General features: G+C 39.3%; 1 protein-coding gene across 3 annotated transcripts in view; it reads right to left on the bottom strand.

The window, feature by feature from the left end:
* Positions 1-22,733, bottom strand: part of ulk4 (unc-51 like kinase 4) — an 88,363-nt gene that overhangs the window by 46,555 nt on the left and 19,075 nt on the right. For all 3 annotated transcript variants that reach the window (XM_056379922.1, XM_056379923.1, XM_056379921.1), the window contains exons 19-22: positions 20,737-20,820; positions 8,950-9,111; positions 8,103-8,288; positions 6,240-6,367 (exon numbers count right to left, since the gene is read on the bottom strand). In XM_056379922.1, coding sequence (XP_056235897.1) covers positions 6,240-6,367; positions 8,103-8,288; positions 8,950-9,111; positions 20,737-20,820 — 560 coding nt within the window. The remainder of the gene's footprint in view (positions 1-6,239; positions 6,368-8,102; positions 8,289-8,949; positions 9,112-20,736; positions 20,821-22,733) is intronic.

Here is a 22,733-nt window from a genome sequence, read left to right on the forward strand (position 1 = left end):
AAGTGTCAAAAAATGTTAAGGCCATGTTCCAGTTCCATGAAGGTCTACTACACGAATAATTTCAATTACATGCATTCATTTCAGAAAGTGTTCAGACCCCTTCACTTTTTCCACACTTTATTGTGTTGTAGATTTAATTCTAAATGAATAAAAATCTACACTCAATAATCTATACTGACAAGCTTTGAGTGGTCTAGGAGCACAATGGCCTCGATTATTGTGAAATGGAATGAGTTTGGAACCACCAGGACTCTTCCTAGAGTTGGCCGTCTAGTCAAACTGAGTAACCAGACAAGAAGGCCCTTGGTCGGGGAGGTGACCAAGAACCCTCTGCAGAGATGGGTGAACCTGCTGGAAGACCGACCACCTCAGACAATGCTGGAGTGGCTTCATGACAAGACTTTGACAGTCCTTTAGTGGTCCAGCCAAAGCCCAGGCTTAAACCCTATATAACATCTGTAGAGAGACCTGAAGATGACAGTTCACAGATGCTTCGACGCTTTGAGAGGATCTGCCAGGAAGAATGGGATAAACTCCCTAAATCCAGATGCGCAAATTTTTACCCAAGAAGAGTCAAAACTGTAATTGCTGCCCAAGGGGCTTCTTCTACAAAGTACTGAATTGAGGGTCTGAATACTTCTGTAAGTTAGAGATTTCAGTTTTAGATTTTTTATCCCATTGTTAATATATTCTAAATCCACCTGGCAAAATCTACTGGCATTGTGTGACCAAAAGCAGAGTGGAGTTTTTAATTTTCCACTCAAAATCTATAATTATATTATTGTTATATAATCAAACTTTTTATTGTCAGCAATCTCTGTCACTGTCCTTGCACTCACTAGTCTCTTCTGGAGTCTTCTCTGCTGCTCGTATTACTTTTGCAGTGCAGTTAAAATATATATATAATTATAATTACATAATGTTTCCTGAATAAGAAGTCAGCATATTAGAGAGCCTTGCAATTTGGCATGTCAGAATTCACTGAAAATAATCTCTGATGCAGTTGGAAGTCAATTCTTAAAGCAGATGTAAAGGTGTCTTAACCTGTTCCACATAGAAAAATGAACAGGAAACAAATTTCCGGCTGCCTGCATCATAATTCTAGTGCTCACTATCTGTAAACATATTTAGAACCATAGAAATGGCAGGCAACAGACTGAACACATATTTATCTGAAACCAAATTCTAGTCAGTAAGGCAACAGTAGGGTGTAGTTTGAGTATTCCAGCTGTTGTGGTTAACGTACATGTGACATGGAAATAACATTGTGATTAAAAAAAAAAAAAAACTATATATATATATATATATATAATATATATATATATATATATATATATTGTACTGTTAACTAGATTGAGCTGGTACAGTTTTGCTTAAAAGTTTTTAACATGTCGAGATTGTGCATTGCTAATTACACCATACTAGCTCTTTTGTAAACTGTAGGCTAATAACACAAAATACAGCTAAGGATGGAGTGGAGCATCAGTTTTGCAGGTATCTGGTCATAAACAGTGAGAACTTTGACCTGTTTATGGTGCTAGACCCAAATGCAAGGAAAGTTATTCCAATTCATCCTTAGGAAGACATGTCTACCATATTTCATGGCCATCCTTGGTTCAAGATATAATCCTCAACAGCGTGAATGTCTGCATTTCTAATTACCTCATCAGCCACAAATAAAAAAATGTATAATACAAAATGCTTGTTAGTTTACCTTTACTGTACATGTATGTCCGTCTGAGTAGTTGTTGACCAGTCTGTCTCTCTACCCAGCTCTATGCCTGATTCCTGGCTGTCTGCCTATTTGTCTCCCTGTTAGACTTCTGCCTGTGTGTTCCTCTCTTGCAGTCATTTTTCCAAATTGCTAACTAGTGACAAACTTGCCACCTCTGTCAGTCACTGTGGGAGACTCACAAAGTACTCACACATAACTGACCTACAAGTGGCCTGCTCTGTGTGTGTGTGTGTGTGTGTGTGTGTGTGTGTGTGTGTGTGTGTGTGTGTGACTGTGTCTGTTGAAAGCCATCTCACTCCACTCCCAATGGCAATCTTGACACTTCCTCAGCGAGGCCTGCACAAGTTTATATCATATAGACAAAAACAAATACACGAACACACACACACGCACACATTTTCACACCACTGAGGAGCTAATTAAATACAACACGTCTGGGTAAAAGCAGGACTGAGGGAAAGACGTGCGTGTCTGTGCGTGTGGTTGAATCATCCAGAGTGCTCGGTGGGAGAGAGACAGGCAGGTCAACTCTGACAGCTCTAACACAGTGAAGAGGGAGAGCGAGTGAGAGGAGAGAGATAGTGTATGTGTGTGAGAATGAAAAACAGGCAGACAGAGGAAAATAGTTAAACAGGAAGTGAAAAATAGAAACAATTCATTAATTAATTTTTAGGGTCATGTGTAAAAGTAATTTGTTTTAAGGCTGTCTCTCAGGGAGAATAGTCCAATAAAAAAGATCCTAACTGAGGTAATCTCATTGTTAAATCTCCACTTCCTGCCACATACCACTTCTGTATCCCAGTTCAGGAGGATATACTACAATTTGCAGTGTATTATTCTTTATGGTATAGTATTTAAGTAGTTAGTGTACCAGGAAGTAATGTAATGTTACATTTTGTTCTACTACTACTACTATCAGGAGAGTTTCAGAGCCTCTCTTCTGATCATCTGATGGGGTTTTGGAGACTGTCCACAGTGTCGCAGCGTCCAGCTCGCTGCCCCTGCCTCCAGCTCACTCTCTTTGGCTGATAGACCCTCCAGGCAGATTGGTGCAGTGCCAGTGTATGTTGAGGCCAGCCAAGGGAGTAAGTGAGGCCGCAGAATACGGGACATCAGGGACATCATGGAGGTGGGTGATCAGGAGGCTGAATCCAATACTAGAAGTGGATTACCAGGAGAAGGAGCAGTCTACCCTTCCATCGCCACCAGACCATGTGGAATTTTGAATAGGGATTGATTGGGACTGCCGACAGAGACCTGAATCGACGTTTAGGTGAGTGCATGGAAGGAACGTCTGCCTGCATACATTGGGAAAATTATGGTGGACATATGCTTTGTCTGGGCAGCAGCTATGGAGACAAAGCTGTCAAGAAGCTTATCCTTTGACTCCAGGTGGTGAATATCATCCCCTCACTGTGAGTAAGCAAGTTTGCAGTGCACACACAGCCATAATAATAGCTTGTTTTCAGTCCAAGTGTAACTCATGAAGCAACACGATTGATAAAACAGGAAACTCAAAACAGCAAGATAAAAGTAATCTAATGATCGGTAGAAGAATAGTGTTAAAAAGATTAAAAGCTGATAAGATCATTGGCGAGGCCAAACAAAACACTAATAAGAGTTCTTAATATAGATTGAATTAAAATATAACAAATTTAAAATAAAAACTTGCAGAAACCAAATCCTGCAAGGATTGCATGGTGGGTACAAGGTTGTTGGTGACTGTTTCGTTGTGACATCCCAAAATTAGAGGTCTGGGTTATGTGCATTTCTCTGTGGATTGAGTGCTTTGATACTTTCACAGTAGTTATTCAGTACCTAGACCTGCTTTATTATCAAACTAGAATCAACACCTCATGGTTCATCCTTGAGTCCAAGTGCCAAATTTAAATTCCCTCAGGGTTGTGTTTTGTGAGGTCACAGTGTCCAGCACCTTGACCTTTGACCACCAAAACCTAATCAGTCCGTGCTTGAGTTCTAATGAATGTTTGTGCCAAATTTGAAGAAATTCCCTCAAGGCACTACTGAGATATCGTGTTCACAAGAATGGGATATACAGACAATCTGAAAACATAATGCCTCCAGCTCTGGCTGTCACTGGCAAATGTTACTTATGGAATTGGGACCGGTTTATATAATTATTTGTGTGTAAAGTTGTGTAAAACATTACATTTAATGACAGTTTTGTGGTTAAGTCCAAGGTAATAAAGTGGTGTATTCAGATATTCCGTTTATTTACAGTGTGGCTGATATTGTTTTCACCTCGTGAGCCTCTGTGTGTGGTGGCAGCTTTGGCAGGTGTTTATACGTCTTCCTGTCTGAGGACAGATTTTGTCACCAAGATAGTGTCACAATGATGGGCATCGCGGCTGGTGTGATCCCATCACAAGACAGGCTTTAGTTGGGGTGTAAAAACAATTGTAAAGAAAATTTATGGTTATGCAAATAAACCACTCCAACTTATCCTACCTTACTATTTTATGGAAAAGTTGATCTGGCAGTTAATGTGTGTAAAATGTGAGACAGCCATAGCAGAGAAAGATGAGTCTGAAAATTAGAAGCATTTTAGAGAATAGAGAATTTAATAGAGAATTTGAGAAAATAGAGAGGAAGAGAAGAGACAAGGGGAGAGACATTTATAAGGATCCATGTGTCAGTAATCTAGGGCATCTTTTTCAAACTGAAATACCAACTGGTCATAAATTACCAGGGGAACTGGGTGTATATATCATGCATATGCATCTGATTATATCAGCAATGCACATTCACAGCTGTACTGCGAGTTAGTGTGGGGTGAAACACAGGACAACCAGCTCTAATGAACCATTTGAAGTTCAGTAAAGTTACAGCATGCGGCAGCACAAACTGAATGTCCAGGGTACATACATTCATATTATCATTCCCACAGCTGCTGTGCTAGTTAACGCAAAGGTTACATAGAGTACAACCACCTGCCAACAACCCCAGGCAGAATTTTTATGAAAGAAGTCTCCCTTCTAAAAGCTGTCTGCTTTAAATAAAAGATAACTGTGTTGAATGGGATTTATTTGCTTCAAGATAAATCACTCCACGCATGGCCTGTATGGCAAAATTTGTTGGTTTAATAATCTAATAAATCTTTACCTCAGTTTGTTGTTTAACGTGTCCAAACAAAGTTGGTTAAATATAAAACTCATGCCATTTCTCTCCACCTACATTAAGTTGCTTTCCTAAAATGCTTGTTGTTGTTGTTCTTCCATTTAAGAATTATGGAGGCCACTGTGCTGTTGGGAACCTTCAATTCAGCAGAAGTTTTTGTAGCCTTCCCAAGATCTGTACCTCAATACAATCATGTCCAATCAGCTGAATTTACCACAGCTGGACTCCAATCAAGGTGTAGAAACAACTCAAATATGATAAAGAGAAATGGGAGGAGCCTGAGATAAATTTCAAGTGTCATAGCGAAAGGTCTGAATACTTATGTTATACTTATTTCAGTTTTTTCCTTTTTAATAAATTTACAAAAAATTCTACAATTCTGTTGCTTTTTCATTATGGGGAATTGAGTGTGGATTGATGAGTGAAAAAAATATTTGTTTGAATTTTAGCATAAGGCATAACAAAATGTGCCCAAAATTTAAGGGGTCTGAATACTTCACAAATGCACTGTACATCAATTTAATTATGTAGATTAGTTGTTGTGGCAGCTAGCACAAATGCCAATTTTTTTTAAAATTAACAATTTCACAAAACCAAAAACTTGACACATAATTTTGGATTTGGCCCACCATGCTATACACTGAAGAGGGAATTTAATTTTAGCAACAGCATCGCTGAATAAGAGAACACACAGTGAAAGCTACAGCTAAATAATTAAAGGGGAATCCCACCCTGATATGGAATTCACAAATGCTATTTGTTTGTTCTCTGACAGTTCAGCCTATGTGTGAGCAACTGCATTCTACAGAAACTAATTAGCCAGTGGTCTGACAGACTGAGTGAGGTTATGAGTAATCCTCACTGGTCCAAATCTCAGTATAGTCAGTAGGAGGGTGCACTGAACTATGTGGTAAGATAACAGTTTAACAGACACATCACCCTTATGTGTTATTACTGTGTTACAGTGTGGTTAAAAAGATTGGAAACTGTTTTATTAACAAAATGAAATAATATTTCAAACAAAATCCTCCATAGTAGGCAGGATAGATCAACCACTGATCTCTCATATCGCATCTGGTTATTGTAAAAGCACGCAGTTGCAGACAAACCTTAATGTTTGCCATGTCACAATGCTTTAAGTTGGAGCTATTTATGAAGACCTGAGATTCAATCAATTTCAATGAACAAATACTTGACATTACTTTGAATACTTAACACAATATAAAATAAAAAAAGAAATTGTATATAGGAATCTGGCTGGATGGAAAACATTTTTCAAATATGTATTATAGACTTTCACTCGTCTTTATATGGGAGTGCATGCCTGTGTGTGCATCTGTGTGGGTGTGAGTGAGTGTGTGTTTACCTGTGCTGACAGCAGTAAAGCAGTGTGTGCGAGTTGTCCTGTATTAGTAGCAGCAGTAGTAGTAATGCTTTGGCTCTTGTTACTGTGGATGGACTCTCTAGACAGCGCAGCACCTTCAACACCAAATCCTACAAGACACAAACACAAATGAATAAAGTGAAAGTCTTCCTGAGACTGGTTATGCATGTTCCTGCTGGTGTACAGTCCAAAATACTATACTTTGCAATTCAAATAGAAGTCAGCTATGTGGATGTTTGGATATTTGGATAGGTTGTATTGGTATTTTGCAAATGTTTGTTTGTTGTTTTCATGTCTATTTCCGTGTTTTTATTTATGTACACTGCCTTGGTTCATTATGTCAGGGGCTAGAGAGGGCGTGAAGTGGGTTTGTTGGTTGGAGGAAAACAAAGGAAAAGGTGGGGGATAAAGAAACTGTTGTATTATACCTTTCCTTGTATCACTTAATGTTTTCACTCTGCATACTCTGAGTTTATCTTATTTTCAGATTTTACTGCACTGTATCCAAATAATATATGCACAGAAATAAGAAATGATTTAATGTTACATTTTCCCCAAGGTGAAGAAAAAAAAAAATCTGAAAATGCTTCAAACTATCAGACTAAAACTTAATCAGCTCAGACTCTATATTATCGCACACCTGCACACACACACACCCTCACACAAACTTGTGTGCCTACAGCTACTTCAGACACTCATTCACTCAGCATAAACTCAGCAGCAGTAACTGGTTGGAAAAAATTTTTGACTGGCCAACATTCATTACCATTATCATTATCACCAACACCATACACTGCTGACTGTGTATGTCCGTGCGTGAGTGTGTGAGAGTTAATGTGAGAGAATGTGCATACATGAATGTTTATGGGGCGACGCACCAAGTTAATTAATTTCAAAGCCCAGTAGTGTGTGCCTAGCTGATAAGTCCCTCCCCACTACCCATAATGCTTTGCTGAAGTAGAAGGCTGCAGCGCTTTCATTCAGCCAATTAGCCCAGATACTGACACACACTACAAATTAGTGTATGTGCATTTGCGTTCACACACACACACACACACACACACACACACACACACACACACACACACACACACACACACACACACACACACACACACACACACACACACACACACTAACAGACAGAGTTCTGTGTAAACAAACTCTTGGACTGTCTGTCTTTGTGCCAGGGGAGGGGGAAGGGGGGTTGGTAGGGGGGTGAATGCATATCAGTGTATAATTAGAGTAGAGTTGAAGTACTAAGTTTGTATTCTGGTGTTAAATTGGAAATGCTCAATGCAAATAAATTCAGTTCAGAGTCAATTACCAATGCTAGACTCCAAGTTAAAAACCTTCAAATCAATTTTAGCCCCTCTGCCTTACCAAGATTAGCACTTCACATACACACTACATGGGCTGTCTTATGAAAAATTAAATAAGTAATTCCTGACAAATTAGTTTGTGCACAGTTCAGCATTAGTTCATGAACTGTATGGAAGAGAGAGAGGCAGAGAGAGAGGGGACGAGACGGAGAGAGAGAAAGTATGACGTAACGGTTTCAGAGATTTTGAAGCCAGCCATGTTTGTTCCTGATGTGGTGGTGTTATCTAGGAGTGTTTTCATCCCTCACTCCTTGTGCAAAAACTTCCATATTAGTGATATTTCCCACATAAATATCTCTAAAAGTCAAACCCTGCTCGGCACTGATGTTACCAACAAATCTGCAGAATTTTCTTTAGCAATATCAGTAACATATAACTTTAAAGCAATACGGTTGTTTGTATCTGGGTTTCTTGGCTGATATGTAAACTGTGTGTGTGCATACACAAAACAGCATACACATACCCTTGTCTGTGTGACACGGTGTGTTTGGATGCGTGAGGTGACTAAGGCAGTGGCCATAGCTGTGAGCAGGTGCTGCTGGACCCTGGCCCCTGCTCCACCCACACCCTCCAAGACGGCCGCAGGGCCACATGTGTCAATCACTGACAAGAAGACTGCTGGGACCAACCGGGTTAGCCTAGAAAGAGACTGGACATACACAAATATACAGGTAATGTATGTCATTCAGGGATCATGTGTTCTCAGTCCGTGTAATGTCATATTGCACTTGACAATGCATATGTTAAGCTGTTAGTGCCTTACAAAAAGGGGCATGTTCCCAAAGATGCATAACATGGAGCAATGAATAACCTACAAATTAATTTGTAATCCGATCCATTGCAGCATTAACAGAAGTTAATGATTTGTCTCACAATGTGGGATTCAGGAAAACAAATTCTGCATGAGGGCTCATTTAATAAATGTACATGTAAGTCGTCAGATTTGCAACAAGTCATTTGTTGTCATTTATCATTCGAAGGTCATTCATTTTCATGAAATTTATAATGTTTCATCAGCAATCACAAAATACGTAAGTAGTTCATTAAGTTCAAGCAAACTTCGCCTGCTTTTACCTTGAGTTCCATTTACATTGAGTTTAATCATGTAACTCTTTTTTTTTCAATTTATGAATACAGCTTCCATGTTCATGCCAACTACTTGATATATAATCACTATATTTTGGCTGTCTATGTGTGTGTATGTGTTTGTGGGACCTATAGAGATGGTAGTGTCTACATATGTATTTACACACAGTCGCACTTACTTGACTTGTGTGTGTAAATGTGTGTTTTAATGTGTGTGAACTTACAGAGATGGCAGTGACTCTGACAGCCTCCACAGTGGAGTGAGTGAACAGATACCACAGGGTGGAGCCTATGTCTGTTGTAACCAGGTGGTGGGAGGATCCAGAAACAGTGGTGGAGATGTTCTCTACGATTTTTGCGACCATGTGATGAACTATGGAATCATCCTGTAAGATGGACACACAAACACATTAGAATCATTTATTATTATTCACGATTGTTCAGTGACCACAGTGATTATAACAAGTATATATTATTTACTGAAATTATGAATTTAAATTGGCATTGACAAACCCAACTGACACTTCTCACACTGCCTATGTACTCTCATAATTTTTGCCTACAAATATTCAAACAATTTGAAAACGGATTATCTAGTTTTCCTGGACCAACTGATGAAAAATGTTATTAGAATCAATTTAAGAACCATCCTGAAAGAGGATGTGGGACCATGCCTTTGTCAAAAAACTTCGTATCCAATAACCCTCCTTGGCATAATCTTTAAATGGACAAGGACAGAGAATAACAGGTGGACACTGAGAAACTTGCATAGAGACACTGTAGACAGAAAGAACATACTGCTGTACTACAATATTTGCTGAAAATAACATTAGACCAGCCAAGTGGTGCATGTCTTCTATTTGCACTAATATATGTAAAGATAAGCTTTCATACTGCTTAGTTAATGTGCACATGCATCCTAATACCAGAGCATATCAATATCACAGTGCTCTGTGTCCAAAAAAAAAAGAAGTTCTTCTTGTATATACTGTAATGGCATCATGTGCATCATATCCTCTTGTTCATTGTTAAGTTACATACTCAAAACTCAATTACAGAAAAGTGTCATACAGCAAAAGGCAGAACTGAACAAAGAACTAACACAATCACAAACTGGCAATTAGATTAGCTCTCAACATCACCGCTACACAAAAAAGGAGAGTGAGGTTTTGTGTGTGCATGCGTGTGCATGTGTGAGTATATATGAGTTAGTGTTTGTGTGTATGCTTATGTGTATACTGTATGTGCCCACACACCTTTGCCTGAGTAGAGAATAGTTGTTTGTGTTCAGACAATGGGGCCAGGCTAATGAAATCTCTGTGGCTGAGGAAATTAGTTTTTCCAGTAAAGTCATTGTGGAGAAAGACAGGAAGTGGAACAGAAGTGATTGCCTCTGTCAGGTTATTGTTGTGTTTCACTGTGTTACATCACTTAGACACTATTCTCCCTAGATATGAGATACAATGGAGCCTATTCATAAAACACAGTTAACTATATTTCCTGTTAAAGGTTCATAATAACAGCTAAAACATTAATTTCACTGTGGCAATTTATCATGGTAATTCTGAAAGGTGGTGCAGGTGACAGATAATGTCATTATTACACTACTTAATTGTTGCAAATTTCACACAAAACTGCACTGGCGCTCCAAACATTTGCGTATATATGGAACATACCACACTTAAGAGAGACCTAAATGACAGAATCCATTAATTAAAATGGTAGTCTTTTTAATATCAAACTAACTAAGGTTTTTAGTTTGTTCCTTCACAAACAACTTCGGCTGTAGTCAGCTTGAACTTATGGACGATGGACATGCACCAACATAAATGTCTCGATCCAGTCAGGAAGCATAATATATTTTTATCTTTCATGTTAACCCCCCTCCTCAAAAGCCCCAACACTCTTTCAGTATAATGCAGTATGTGGATGGACAGCAGATGTGGATTATGTGGATTAGGCTGCAGGAATGGTTTGAAAAGTTTCAATAGACCATAATTAGATACGCTTCTGCCATGAAAACTTGTCACCATAGGAATCTATTCTAATAGGCAATAATTCAAACTGGCCAGACTGTTGCTGCTATACGTCAGAGAGAACTGATTGTCAGTTGAGGTGTTAAACTATCTTTTTTATCATTTTCAGTTTCATGAAAAGATTTACTTCAATCCCATCTGCCTCAACATATGCACTATACCAGATCAGCAAAATAATGTCCTTACTGTCCTGCAGAAACCTCATGTCCAGAACAAAATTAATGTTTTGGAACTGACATTAGCAATGCATCAGTGGTCACGCTGTGATCCACAGTTATTTAACATTTTACAAAAATTAGAGACACTATTCAACCACATGGGAACTCTAATCATAACTGATAGCTTAAATAACCTACCAATTAATCCAATATAGCGCATCACATTGTGTATTCAACACCAAGGGACTACGTAGCACGACAACATAATGAATCCTCTGGCACCCCTCTGGGAACCAGCAGAATGGTCTGTTCCAGCATTCCCCAGGCCGTGCGGGCCAGCTCACTAATGAGCCCACGGGGGAGCACCCACTGTCTGTGTGTTTAATAGACTGTAGCCCTGCCAGGGACTACACAGAGAAAGAGAGAGAGGGGGAGACTGAAAGAAAGTGAAAGAGAGAAAGATGGAATGAGATACCCTTACATGTGGTGAGAAACAAGTAGCACATGCAAGAAACTCCATCATTATGATGCAGAGAGAGAAATTCAGGAGACAGAGGAAAGAGTAAGTTATTCTCATTATAATTTCTCCCAGTGTGAGAAACAAGTTCATCCAAGAAACACACTCATTATATTATACTCAGTGTCCTACTTAAACCTCACATCTCCAGAAAGTCAACTTTAAAGAAATAAAAGTGAGATTTTTGCAATGGCTTTCCCAATACTTTGGCTACAAGGTCATCTAAGATTTTTTCTAACACACAAGGCTTCGCCAAGTTTGAGTGTAAATGATGAGAAATCTGTAATTTTACATGACACCACTGAAATTATACAATCACAGTATTTTTTCTCACAATACCAGAAATTCTTTGGAGCTGAGAGTTGTATTCAACAAGACAGACCATTTTTAAACATGATTGAAATTTTATGTTGCATCATCCACACATCTATCTCCACTGTACATAAATATATATGTATTTCATTTTTATGCAGATGACACACAAATGTATCTACCCTTGAAACAAAATGGCACCCTACAGCCACTGTTGGACTGTCTTAAGGACATTAAAGATTGGATGGCCTTAAACTTTTTTAAGTTTTAATGAAAAAAAAACAGAGATTCTGTTATTCGGACCCAGTAGTGCCTGTGTTGGCCCCCACATAGACCTGAGCTCTGTAAGTCCCTATGTAAAATCCACTGTTAGAAATCTGGGTGTTATTATGGACAGTGATTTTAAATTGGACAAAAACATCAATTCAGTTGTGAAATCTAGCTTTTTCCAACTGAGGCTTTTATCAAAGGTCAAGTCCTGCCTGTCTTTTAATTATTTTGAAAGAGTCATCCATGCTTTTATTTCATCCCACCTTGACTGCTGTAATGCTCTTTACGTTGGTGTTAACCAGAACTCCCTCTCACGACTACAGTTGGTCCAAAATGCAGCAGCTCATCTTTTAACAGGAACAGGCAAGCAAGAGCACATTTCCCCCGTGCTGGCCTCCCTTCACTGGCTCCCTGTACGTTTTAGGATTGATTTTAAAATTTTAACTTTCGTTTATAAATCATTACATGAACTAGCTCCATTTTACCTGTCGGATCTTTTAGTGGCACATGTACCTGTACGCACTCTCAGGTCTGCTGACCAGTCGCTTTTAGTTGTGCCCAGATCCAGGCTAAAGCTCAGGGGAGACCAGGCTTTTTCAGTTGCAGCCCCCAAACTCTGGAACGAGCTGCCTCTACATGTCAGACTGTCCCCCTCACTGCCTGTTTTTAAATCAAGTCTTAAAACACATTTTTATTCTTTGGCCTTTGACTCAGTATGAGAGTTGTCATTTCTGTCTGTTTTCACCAGTTTGTGTTCTTGCTGTGTTGTTTTTATGTTATTGATTGTACAGCACTTTGGTCAACAGCTGTTGTTTTAAATGTGCTTTATAAATAAATTTGATTTGATTTGATATTGAGGTAATTGTTGAGCCAATAGTTAGTTTTCAATAGACTAAAGACCCCTTTACACTGTGCAATTTTAACTGTGTGAGAGTAAGTCAACAGTCTTGGGAGAAACGTCGTAAAATCTGCCGTCATCAGTTCAACAGTGGTCCCAGACTGTACTGTGCCTGCGGCAAGATTCAGACTGTCAGAAATCCAAGACCAAAAGTATGACTGCTGTCATGACCCACATCTACAAACTAAGCAATCAGAACATGACATGAAAAGACACAGAATAGTAGCCAGTGTGACATTTCGTAATGTCATAGCAGAGAAAGCACGGATGTAATTTATAGCATTAATAACAACTGTGTTCCATTTAAGTGAGCTAGTTTCAGGGTCAGGGTATTGGGCATGCAGGCTCACTGGCATGGCTTATCGACCCTTAATGGAACTAAGCCATCATTAACAAACTTTGTTTAACCTGTGCTTTCCCTGCTATGACAAGTCAAAATGTCTGCCACAGAAAGGTCCGTTAAGTCATTCACACTAAGCATTAAGTACAGCTGAGGCTGATGGAAAGCAAGTAGTTGGCAATATTTGCTTACAAACATAAGTATAGAGTATGAAGTTAGGGGATTCATCCTCTTGGGACCTTGAATATTGTGTACCAGATTTCATGGCAATCCGTCAATTTGCTGTCAAGACATTTCAACCAAGAATGCCAACTTCATGTTTGCACAGCAGGAAAAATCAAGAGATCAGCAACATTATATATGGTATGGTAGGCCATAACACATCATGTTCCATCTTGCCTGAATCATTGTACAGCTAACTGGAATGACTGCACTGGACCATGTCTCCTAGATTAAATAAATAAGATTCAGAAGGTTTGAACTACAGTGGAAACCGCTTGTAGTGATCACAGTTACATCATGATCAAATAATTGGCTTAGTAAGTAATCAAGTAGTCTTCTACAGTGTTCATTTTGGGATATCATACATGACAACATATAGGAAAAATATAAACTGTTGTAGCCTACTGCTGCAAGCTGTTCTTCCAACATGAGTTCATAAGTTGTGTATGTGTGTGTTTGTTTGTGCGTACATGTGCTCTCTGTGCACACTCGCCACCATGTGATATCTTCACCAGCGTGGTAATTATCGTCCCTGCTCTCTCACAGCAGCAGGTATGTTATGGGAGTGTAATGCTTTCACCCTGACCATTCAGGATAGGCTTGGAGCAGGAGAGGGCCACAGTGCTGGGTTTTTTTTTTTATTTTAACTTAAATAGCAAATTGCTTTATATTCATGTAATAAATATACATTTCAATTAGATGGTAATCCAATAATCAGATATGATCACTATAAGCCATTTTCACAGTCCTTAAAGAATATTTTTAATGGTAAATATGAATATATGTGTGACAATACAGAAACAGTAACTGTAGAGATATTTTCAAAGATTAGAAATGGTTCTCGGACTCAACTGCTTCTCCTATTCTGCATCTCCTCCTGGATGATTTTTATTTTATAGTCGGGGACCTTACATTTGGTAAATTTAGAAAATGAAGTTCAGCCTTCAAGAGATGTCATTGGCAGATCTAATTCAATGACATGCCCACACACATCCTCACTTCAAACATCCAGCCATGATTTCTGAGTAGGTACTCAGAATAATTTATAGTAATTTCAGATAGATATAATACTCTGGCAAAACATGCATTCTTCAATTTCATATTTCCTGGGTTTGAATTTGGCAACTGCTAAAGAAAGATGTAGCTCCCTTTATTTTATCTTACTGATGTATCCAGTTTAAACAGGATTTCCACCTTTTTCGTCAGGTTGCAACAGGACTAACTGGCTTACTGGCAACTGTGTTAAATTAAAAATCTCCCTTACTCTACAGCTCAGGGCTGACAGACAAGACTTACACAACTTTGAACCCCTGGCTAAAAAAAGTTGGAAAAACCTTGTTTTTTTCAGATGAAAGAGTTAAAGGCTAGACAGATATGGAACAATAAAATCCTGTCTTCAAGTGTTGATCAGTAGATTAGTTTTATATCCCAACATGTTTGCACCTGGCCTCTGAGTTTCAAGTAGAAAGAGATATACATCACAAAAACTACATCACATCAACTGATGCAGGATTTGTCTGTATGCCTGTGTATGCACGAGTGTGTGTGTTCACATGTCTGATGTGGTTTTCCTCTGTAATTAAAGTCCTTTAGAAGCCAGTGCACCTGGTTTTGAATGAGCCCTTATGACAGAAACAGACACCATCTATCAACCTCTCACAGCACATCTAACACCACTAATAATCACACTCAAAGAGAGAGACAGACTGTCTGATTAACAGGCCAGCAGAGAGACAGTGAGGCATGAAGAAAGAGGGAGAGACGTGGACAAAACAGCATAAAATAGCAACAAGTAGAAGTGCACATAGACACAGTGGAAAGAAGACAGACCAGCAGAAAGACAGACAAGTCCATGCAAACTAACAGGCAAACTAGCATACTAGTAGACGCACAGTGTTAGTCATCATCCTTTCCTCCTTTTTCTGTATGCATGACAGTGGCAGTTTTCTTTTTTCTTTTTTTTTTTTTAAATGTGCTAATTAATACAACATGGTAACAGTACATTATTATATTACACAATGGCTTGCTCTTAGACTATGCATGTGTGTGCGTGTGAGTGTATGCACATGGAGTGGTCATATCCTATGTTAGAGACACAAGGGTAGGACCCATGACTGTCTTAGAGAGTCCCCCTCTGTTCTCCTTTCCTTTGTGGAAGATAGTGATAAATCATTAATAGGCTCACCACTGCTTTGTGTGTGCATGTGTATGTATGTGTGTTCATGTACGGGGATTTCTGCCTTCTGCCCCTTGGCTTCTATCACTGTAATACTGTTCACACCCCATTTCTGCTGCACACGCACACGCGCGCACACTCATACACACACACACGCACGTACCCACTCACGCACACAGATTTTTTCTTCATAGGCAGCAGAAGCATCATCTTGTTCATGCTCATAAATAATTTCCTGCAGCTCAAGTCTGGCCTGGAAACCTGTCTTTCACTCCATGCCATCCACTCCCCCTCTCCAAGTACAACTCTCTCTCTTTCTCTCTCTGACTCCCTGCCATCTCCTCCCCCTCTCCCACTACACTGATCCTTCTGTCTCTTCCTCTCTGTCACTACCTCCACCACCATGCTCTCTTTGGCTCTGTGCCTCCCCTCCCTCCAGTCCACCCTTCTTCTTGTACGACGATCTCTATCCATTTCTCCAGTGTTTTACTTGTAAATCAGGAAAACTCTCAACAGCAGCGGAGGGGGCTGGGGTGATCCGGTGGGTCAGAAAACGCATCAAAACCACACTGCCTGGAGCGCATTAGACAGGGTCTTGGCACTGCATCTCAATGCTGTCATGCGATAAAGAGTGTGTGGCACTGGATTTACATTTAGGCCATTGACAGTCAATCTCCTTGTCCAGACAACACCACACTTAAAATGCATCACTAAGTATTTGATGCACCACTGATGCAATAAAACAATATTAATCAGAATGCAATTGGTAACATATCAAATCAGAAAATATTATATTGGCAATATTATAAAAGGCTTTGGTGATAAGCCAAGCATAGTTTAAAATGCCAAAGTTCTCAGAAACTTCAGAACTGCACAGGCTTACCACAGCCTTACAAGACCACAGCAAACTGCTACCATCTTAACATCCCTAACACTGTGTAGGAGTTAACAAATATTTAGCCTTCAATTCAAGGTCAAGTGAAACCCAATAGAGACAATAAATCTTTCTGAATCTGAAATGGCCCCATCCCACACTTGACTGATCTTGTGAGGGCTAGTTAGCTCAAACATTTTATTTAAAGCTGCACTAATCAGTATTTTCATATCAACTCTGGTGCTGTTTTTGTGACAAACCGCACAAACAATTCCTACCTAATTCTGCAGCTCCCCTCAGCTATATATAGCATTTTAGCTCTTTTAGCTCATTGTTGTGGTTTTTAGGCAACTCCACTCTCTCCAACTTTTTTCCGGTAGTAGCAAGCAGGAAACAAGCAATTTTAACTTAAAGCTATTAAAAAAATTTGATCATATTTGTTTTTTTCTCTTTCTCCACCGAGCTCCAACTTTCTCTCTCCCTGGAAGCTTCTACTCTGTCAAAGTTAATCTCATGCCTGCTCTCCTTGCCCCCTTTTTGCCCATTCCTCTGTCTCCCTACAACCCCCTTTACTTATCACAAATTTTATGTTTCACTCTCGCTCATTATCTAAATCTTCACTCCAGCAACATCATCTTCTAAAACATCTCTTTCAACTAGCCAACTCAAAGCAGGATAAATGCTCCTTACAAAGATAGGTTCTGCATTGTACACCAGAAGAAAACTGTTTTACATGCCTTCTCTCTGTGACCTCCCACAAGTAATAAAAAATAGTTTTTGAAAATAGGTTTGCAAATTAAAATGTGTGATGGTAGTATGTCTCTAAACACTGAATAATGCTGTTTTCCTGTATGCATACAAGCTCTCACCTATTTTTGAGCCACAGTGGACTGACATAGCATCATTTTTCTAGGTCAATAAAGTACATTTATATTACATGGCTGCGTGACATGGCAGGGTGAATACAAGGAATTTTCAATCCAAACTAAGTTCTGATTTGTTCAAAAACTAAATTGCAGAAATACAATTTAAACTAAACAGACTGTGACGCATTTACATTTGAACAAACTTGTGAAACATTCTTTTAATGCTAAACTTTTTAAATATTATTAGAATTAAAACATGGCTAACATGGCTATTTAGCACTGCATTGTGCTGTAAAGTAGGTTTGTGCTGGTGCCTGTCATTCAGGCATTGTGCAAGAAAAATTTACTTAAATGATCAGTTAAGGACTGACATTGTTCATATTTCTGCTGTCTTTTTGACCAGATGTCCAACTCTGTATAACCAACGGCTGGATTATCCAAGTCAATCACACCCTGAGTCCTTCCTATGGACTCTTCCCATTGGCTCTGTCACCTATGCACCTCCATCAGATCAGTGAACATTTAATACAAAATAAAACTTTTATCCAATTATTACATCTGACACAGGATGCTCAGTTTATGATACAAAAAATCATTAAGCATTTCCTCTCACTATGTTGGAAGCTAAAAGTGACCCAAACCTTGTTAACATGAATAACTCACGTTTAGAAGAATCATCCCTGTTATTTCAAATTCTATATATGGAGGTAGACTATAACGTGCTAGATATAATGACGGCTATCGCACAAAGACTTGATCCTAAAATGGTTGTCTGGCTGACAAAGGCATTGCTTTTTTGAGGCAAATTAATATAGAACAGTAACACAGTGATGATGACAATTACAACACTGCTGTTGATGACAGCAGCAGCTGTCTGCAATGCAAATTTCACCAAAGCTCTACTTTACGCTTTGCATGGATTTCCTTTGTCTATGAGAGAAAATCCAATGATAGCAGTGATTCCATTGCACTGTGATAAATAAAAATGGTAGAGATAAATGCTGGTGTAACTGCAGTTACCCTGCATTCCTGGAAGGGTGCACAGATATATGGCAGTTGTGCATGAGGAATGACATCATTATTTCTACTACAACTATGACTACGACTGTCTATGGAAGTATAGTAAGCTATGGTATATTGTGACCACCTTGTTAATGTCAGGAATGTAATGCCCATGAGACAAAGTTACACTATTAGGCAGCTCTGTAATAATAATACCAAATGTACTTGTGCATCCAGCCAGTCAGGGGGAGACAGGGTTGAGAGAGGGAGGTGAGAGGAGGGTGAGAAAGAAATGGAAAGAGGGAGGCAGGTTGGGTCTGAGGATGAGTGTCTGGTCCCTAAGGCTGTGTGTGTGTGTGTGTGTGTGTGTGTGTGTGTGTTTGTGTGTGTGTCTGTGTGTTTGTGTGTGTGTCTGTGTGTGTGTTTCCATCAGCGTACTCTCACAGCTCAATAATGATAAATAAGTCAACCTCCTCTCTCCTCCCCTCAACCCCTCTCCCTGCTCCTGTCACATGCACCCCTCCTCTGTTCATCTACCCCCCACTACACTCCCAGTGGTAATGAAGCAACAGTAGGTACTAGCTGACAACTGTGCAGACCAGAGTTTCATCTATATTCATTTTGCTATAGTGGGCCACCACAGTAAGACCCCTTCTACCTCTGAGAGACAAAACAACATCCATCCATGTCTTTCTCTCCCTCTACCTGTCCACTGTATCTATCAGTCTCACAACCCACCAAAATATTCCTCATTCAGCAGAAATGGCTGACCATGTAAGAACAGTACAAAGAAGAATACTATATATATTATGATGTGATATGGGAAGCACTTGGCTGTACATGATTTGATGAAAACAAGATCACAACACAGAATGATCAGTAACAATCAGTAAGAACCTCAGAGTAACAGCCAAAGGCTTAAAATAATCACTAGGACACCATGGAGGAAGCTGCTTCTCTCCAAAACAAACATCACATACATGCCTAAAATTTGCCAAAGAGCAGCTTGACACTCTACGATGTTACTGGGAAAGTGTTTTGTGGACTAATGAAACTAAGGATGAATTTTTTGGGAAGAACGTGCAGCACTATGTATGGTGTAAAATGTTACTGCATACGAACATGAAAACATTGTCCCAAAGGTTAGGTAGGGTCATAATTTGGGACTTTGCTGCCTGGACAGTTCACCATCATGGATAGGAAAATGAATTCCCAAGTTTATCAAGGTATCTTATAGGATAATGTCAGGATGGCTGTCCACCTGCTGAAGCTCAATGAAAGTTGGGTGATGGAGCAGGACAATTACCCTAAATATCAAAGTAACTTTAATAAAGACAGACTTCAAACAAAGAAAATCCACCTGTTGGAGTGACCCAGTCAGAGCCCAGACCTTAACCCAGTAGAGATGATATGGAATGACCTGAGGAGAGTCACTCAAACAAGACATCCTAAGAATATTTTATATAAATGTTCATTTACATGATCACAGTCTGTTTTAATAAAAGTGCTTGTGACATTTTACATGTGGCTTTGACAACTGAACATTTAGCCCACTTTGTAAAAATACAGAGATATGGTATCATGTATCGCCATTCATCCTAAAAATATTAAGATATCGCCAAGCCCTAAAACAGAGGCCCAAACCAAAATAAGACCAGTTTCTCCCAGTTTCCAGTTTCAGTCTCTAAAAGTCAGTAGCATGATGCCAACATTGTTACATTACCTGTTTATTTCTTAACAAATTTTAAGACACAGCTTTACTTTCTGTGACGGACTAATATAAGAAGGGAAGTATAATTAAATAGAAAAAGAGCAGAAAAAAACAAAAAAGAAAGCCAGCAAAAAGGAAAGAGCTACGTGTATTCCTGCTTGTGCTTCTGCTCCAACTACTGTATGTGTGTGTCTGGAGGGTCCTAATTGCTGCTGAGGTCAGGCTGCTGAGCAGTAAAGGGTTGTGTTTGATGCAGGTAAGAGTGTGTGTGTGTGTGTGTGTGTGTTTGTGTGTGTGTGTGTGTGTGTGTGTGTGTGTGTGTGTGTGTGTGTGTGCGTGTGTGTGTGCATGCGTGCGCATGTGTGTGTGACTGCTCTGCATGCCCTTGACTTGCAGCTGGCAAACAACGCTTTAGGCTCCCACAGCTGCCTCATCATTACTGTTCACAGGGATCCCCTGCCACACACTTGCGCATACACACACACACACACACACACACACACACACACACACACACACACACACACACACACACACTCGAAGGCACACATAGTCAGAGAGACTTAGTCACAGCTACACAGGCACAGACACAAAAACAGACACACGCAGACATACACAGAGACACTCACCCCTTCCCGCAGGCTCCTCATTAAGCCAGTGTAGGCGGCAGCGGGAACGAACCACAGTCCCTCTGGGGAGCCTCTCTTCTCTTCCTGATAGAGAGGCATAGAAAAGACAGGGAGAAAGGGTGAGAGGAGAGAGGAGGGGGTATGGATGGGGGGGCGGGGGCAGTGGAGGAGTAGAGTAGGAGTGAGAGAAAGGCAGAGAGATAACGTGGAGGAGATGCAAGTAGAGAGAAGTGAGAAAAAGGGCAAGAAAGGGCCAAGTTGGGGAGGGGAGATGGGAGCGGAGATGGGAGCAAGAGGAGCCGTGACATCTTGATTACTTGGTTACCGTCTGTGTATGAACATGCTTTCATAACTATTTAAATTCAGCTGATTCTTTTTCTTCGAAATATTGATTTTACTTAGAAACACAGTTTGTGTAAGCATTATACATAATGTTTTCTTCAACTTTTCTTGTTGGTGAACTCAAACATCTCATTCTTATTTTTATGTAAGGTAGAATAAAAGACTTAAAAGACAAAACGTTCACCATACTCATGAAAGTTTTCATTTAACATTTAAAAATTCACAGCACTCCAAATAAATATTTTCATTATCAATGAATCTCTCAGCTACTTTATCAAATAGTCCATTAAGACATTATGAATGTGAAAATAGTGAAAAATGTCCATCACAGTTTACCAGAGACCAAGGTGATTTAGATTGCTTGTTTTGTCTAACTAACAACTAACACAAAACCAAAGATATTTAAATTCCAATTATATGAAACTGTGAAAATTAATATTGAATGAATGTGTACTTCTTTTCAAAACAAAATACACTATATATACTGCCATACCAGCACTGTCATTACATTCCACAAAATTCAGATTATTTCAACCAGAATTTTAAATTTTTTATGAAACATTGCTATGTTCCATTGCTACTGTGCAAGGCTCGAGGCTATATCTAACCTTGAGGATAAAGACAGCACTAGAGGCTATAGCTAATCGTTGTCATTGACTGGCGCTGCAGAAGAACAGAGGAGCAAAGCAGATGATTTTATGGGGGGACACTTTAAGGGCCATTCCAAATGAGTCCAATAAAACTGTTTCTCCTGACATTAAATGGGCAAAGTGGGTTCACCTATCAGAATGAGTTAAAATTCTGTTTAGGATTACCAGTTGTAATGAAGATATAGCTACCACTGATGCTGTTTGGACGACTTAAATATTGTGTATTATTGTATTGAGTGAATGGTTTCAACAACATGGGAATAGTAAGATTTCTGTTTATGTTTTTTGTGCTTGAAAAGGTTATAAGTTATATCAAATCTCGACAATATGTTGTCTTAACTGTATGTACTGATGTACAGTACAAAGCTTAGCCACTGCGAGTGAGCCACAGACCATACTGTGGTACATGCCAGCTTCACCACAGTGTAAATCTTTTGAGTTTTTTCTACAATTAAGCAAAATATGTAGATATTAGAGCTCTACCAGAGACACACTTTGGTAGCATATTAACCATAAAGTCCATGAAAATGTTTATAAACAAATAAGAGAATCTCCTCTATCTATTCTAAAACTAACATCCAGCATAGGGACTTTGCAACACAAGTAATGTGAGCTCTTCTGTTCAGTTCAGTTAAAACTCTGGCAGCAGCTTTCTGTATAAGTTATAATTGTATTACAGACTTTTTGGACCCTAGAGCAAAATACTAGAGTTGTTAAGCACTCTTGTTACACAAGTATGCAGTCATTTCTTCCAGGGAGAGAAAGGAGAGGCCTGAACTTTTGGATTTTCTTCAGGCAAAATAAAGCTGACTTTACCCTTGAAGTACAAATATATTTAATGGTTCAAAGCTGTTACCAATGCAATGAAGTAAATCCCTTTATTACTCCTCAATAAAACCCTCATTTACTTTATTACACCTGACACTTCATTCACTAAATAGTGGAATTACTCAGATCAAGAACACTTTGTCACCCTAAAACTTTAGTCACAGTGAAAACAAGAAT

This window comes from Seriola aureovittata, chromosome 7, assembly GCF_021018895.1.
Source record: "Seriola aureovittata isolate HTS-2021-v1 ecotype China chromosome 7, ASM2101889v1, whole genome shotgun sequence".
Lineage (NCBI taxonomy): Eukaryota > Metazoa > Chordata > Actinopteri > Carangiformes > Carangidae > Seriola > Seriola aureovittata.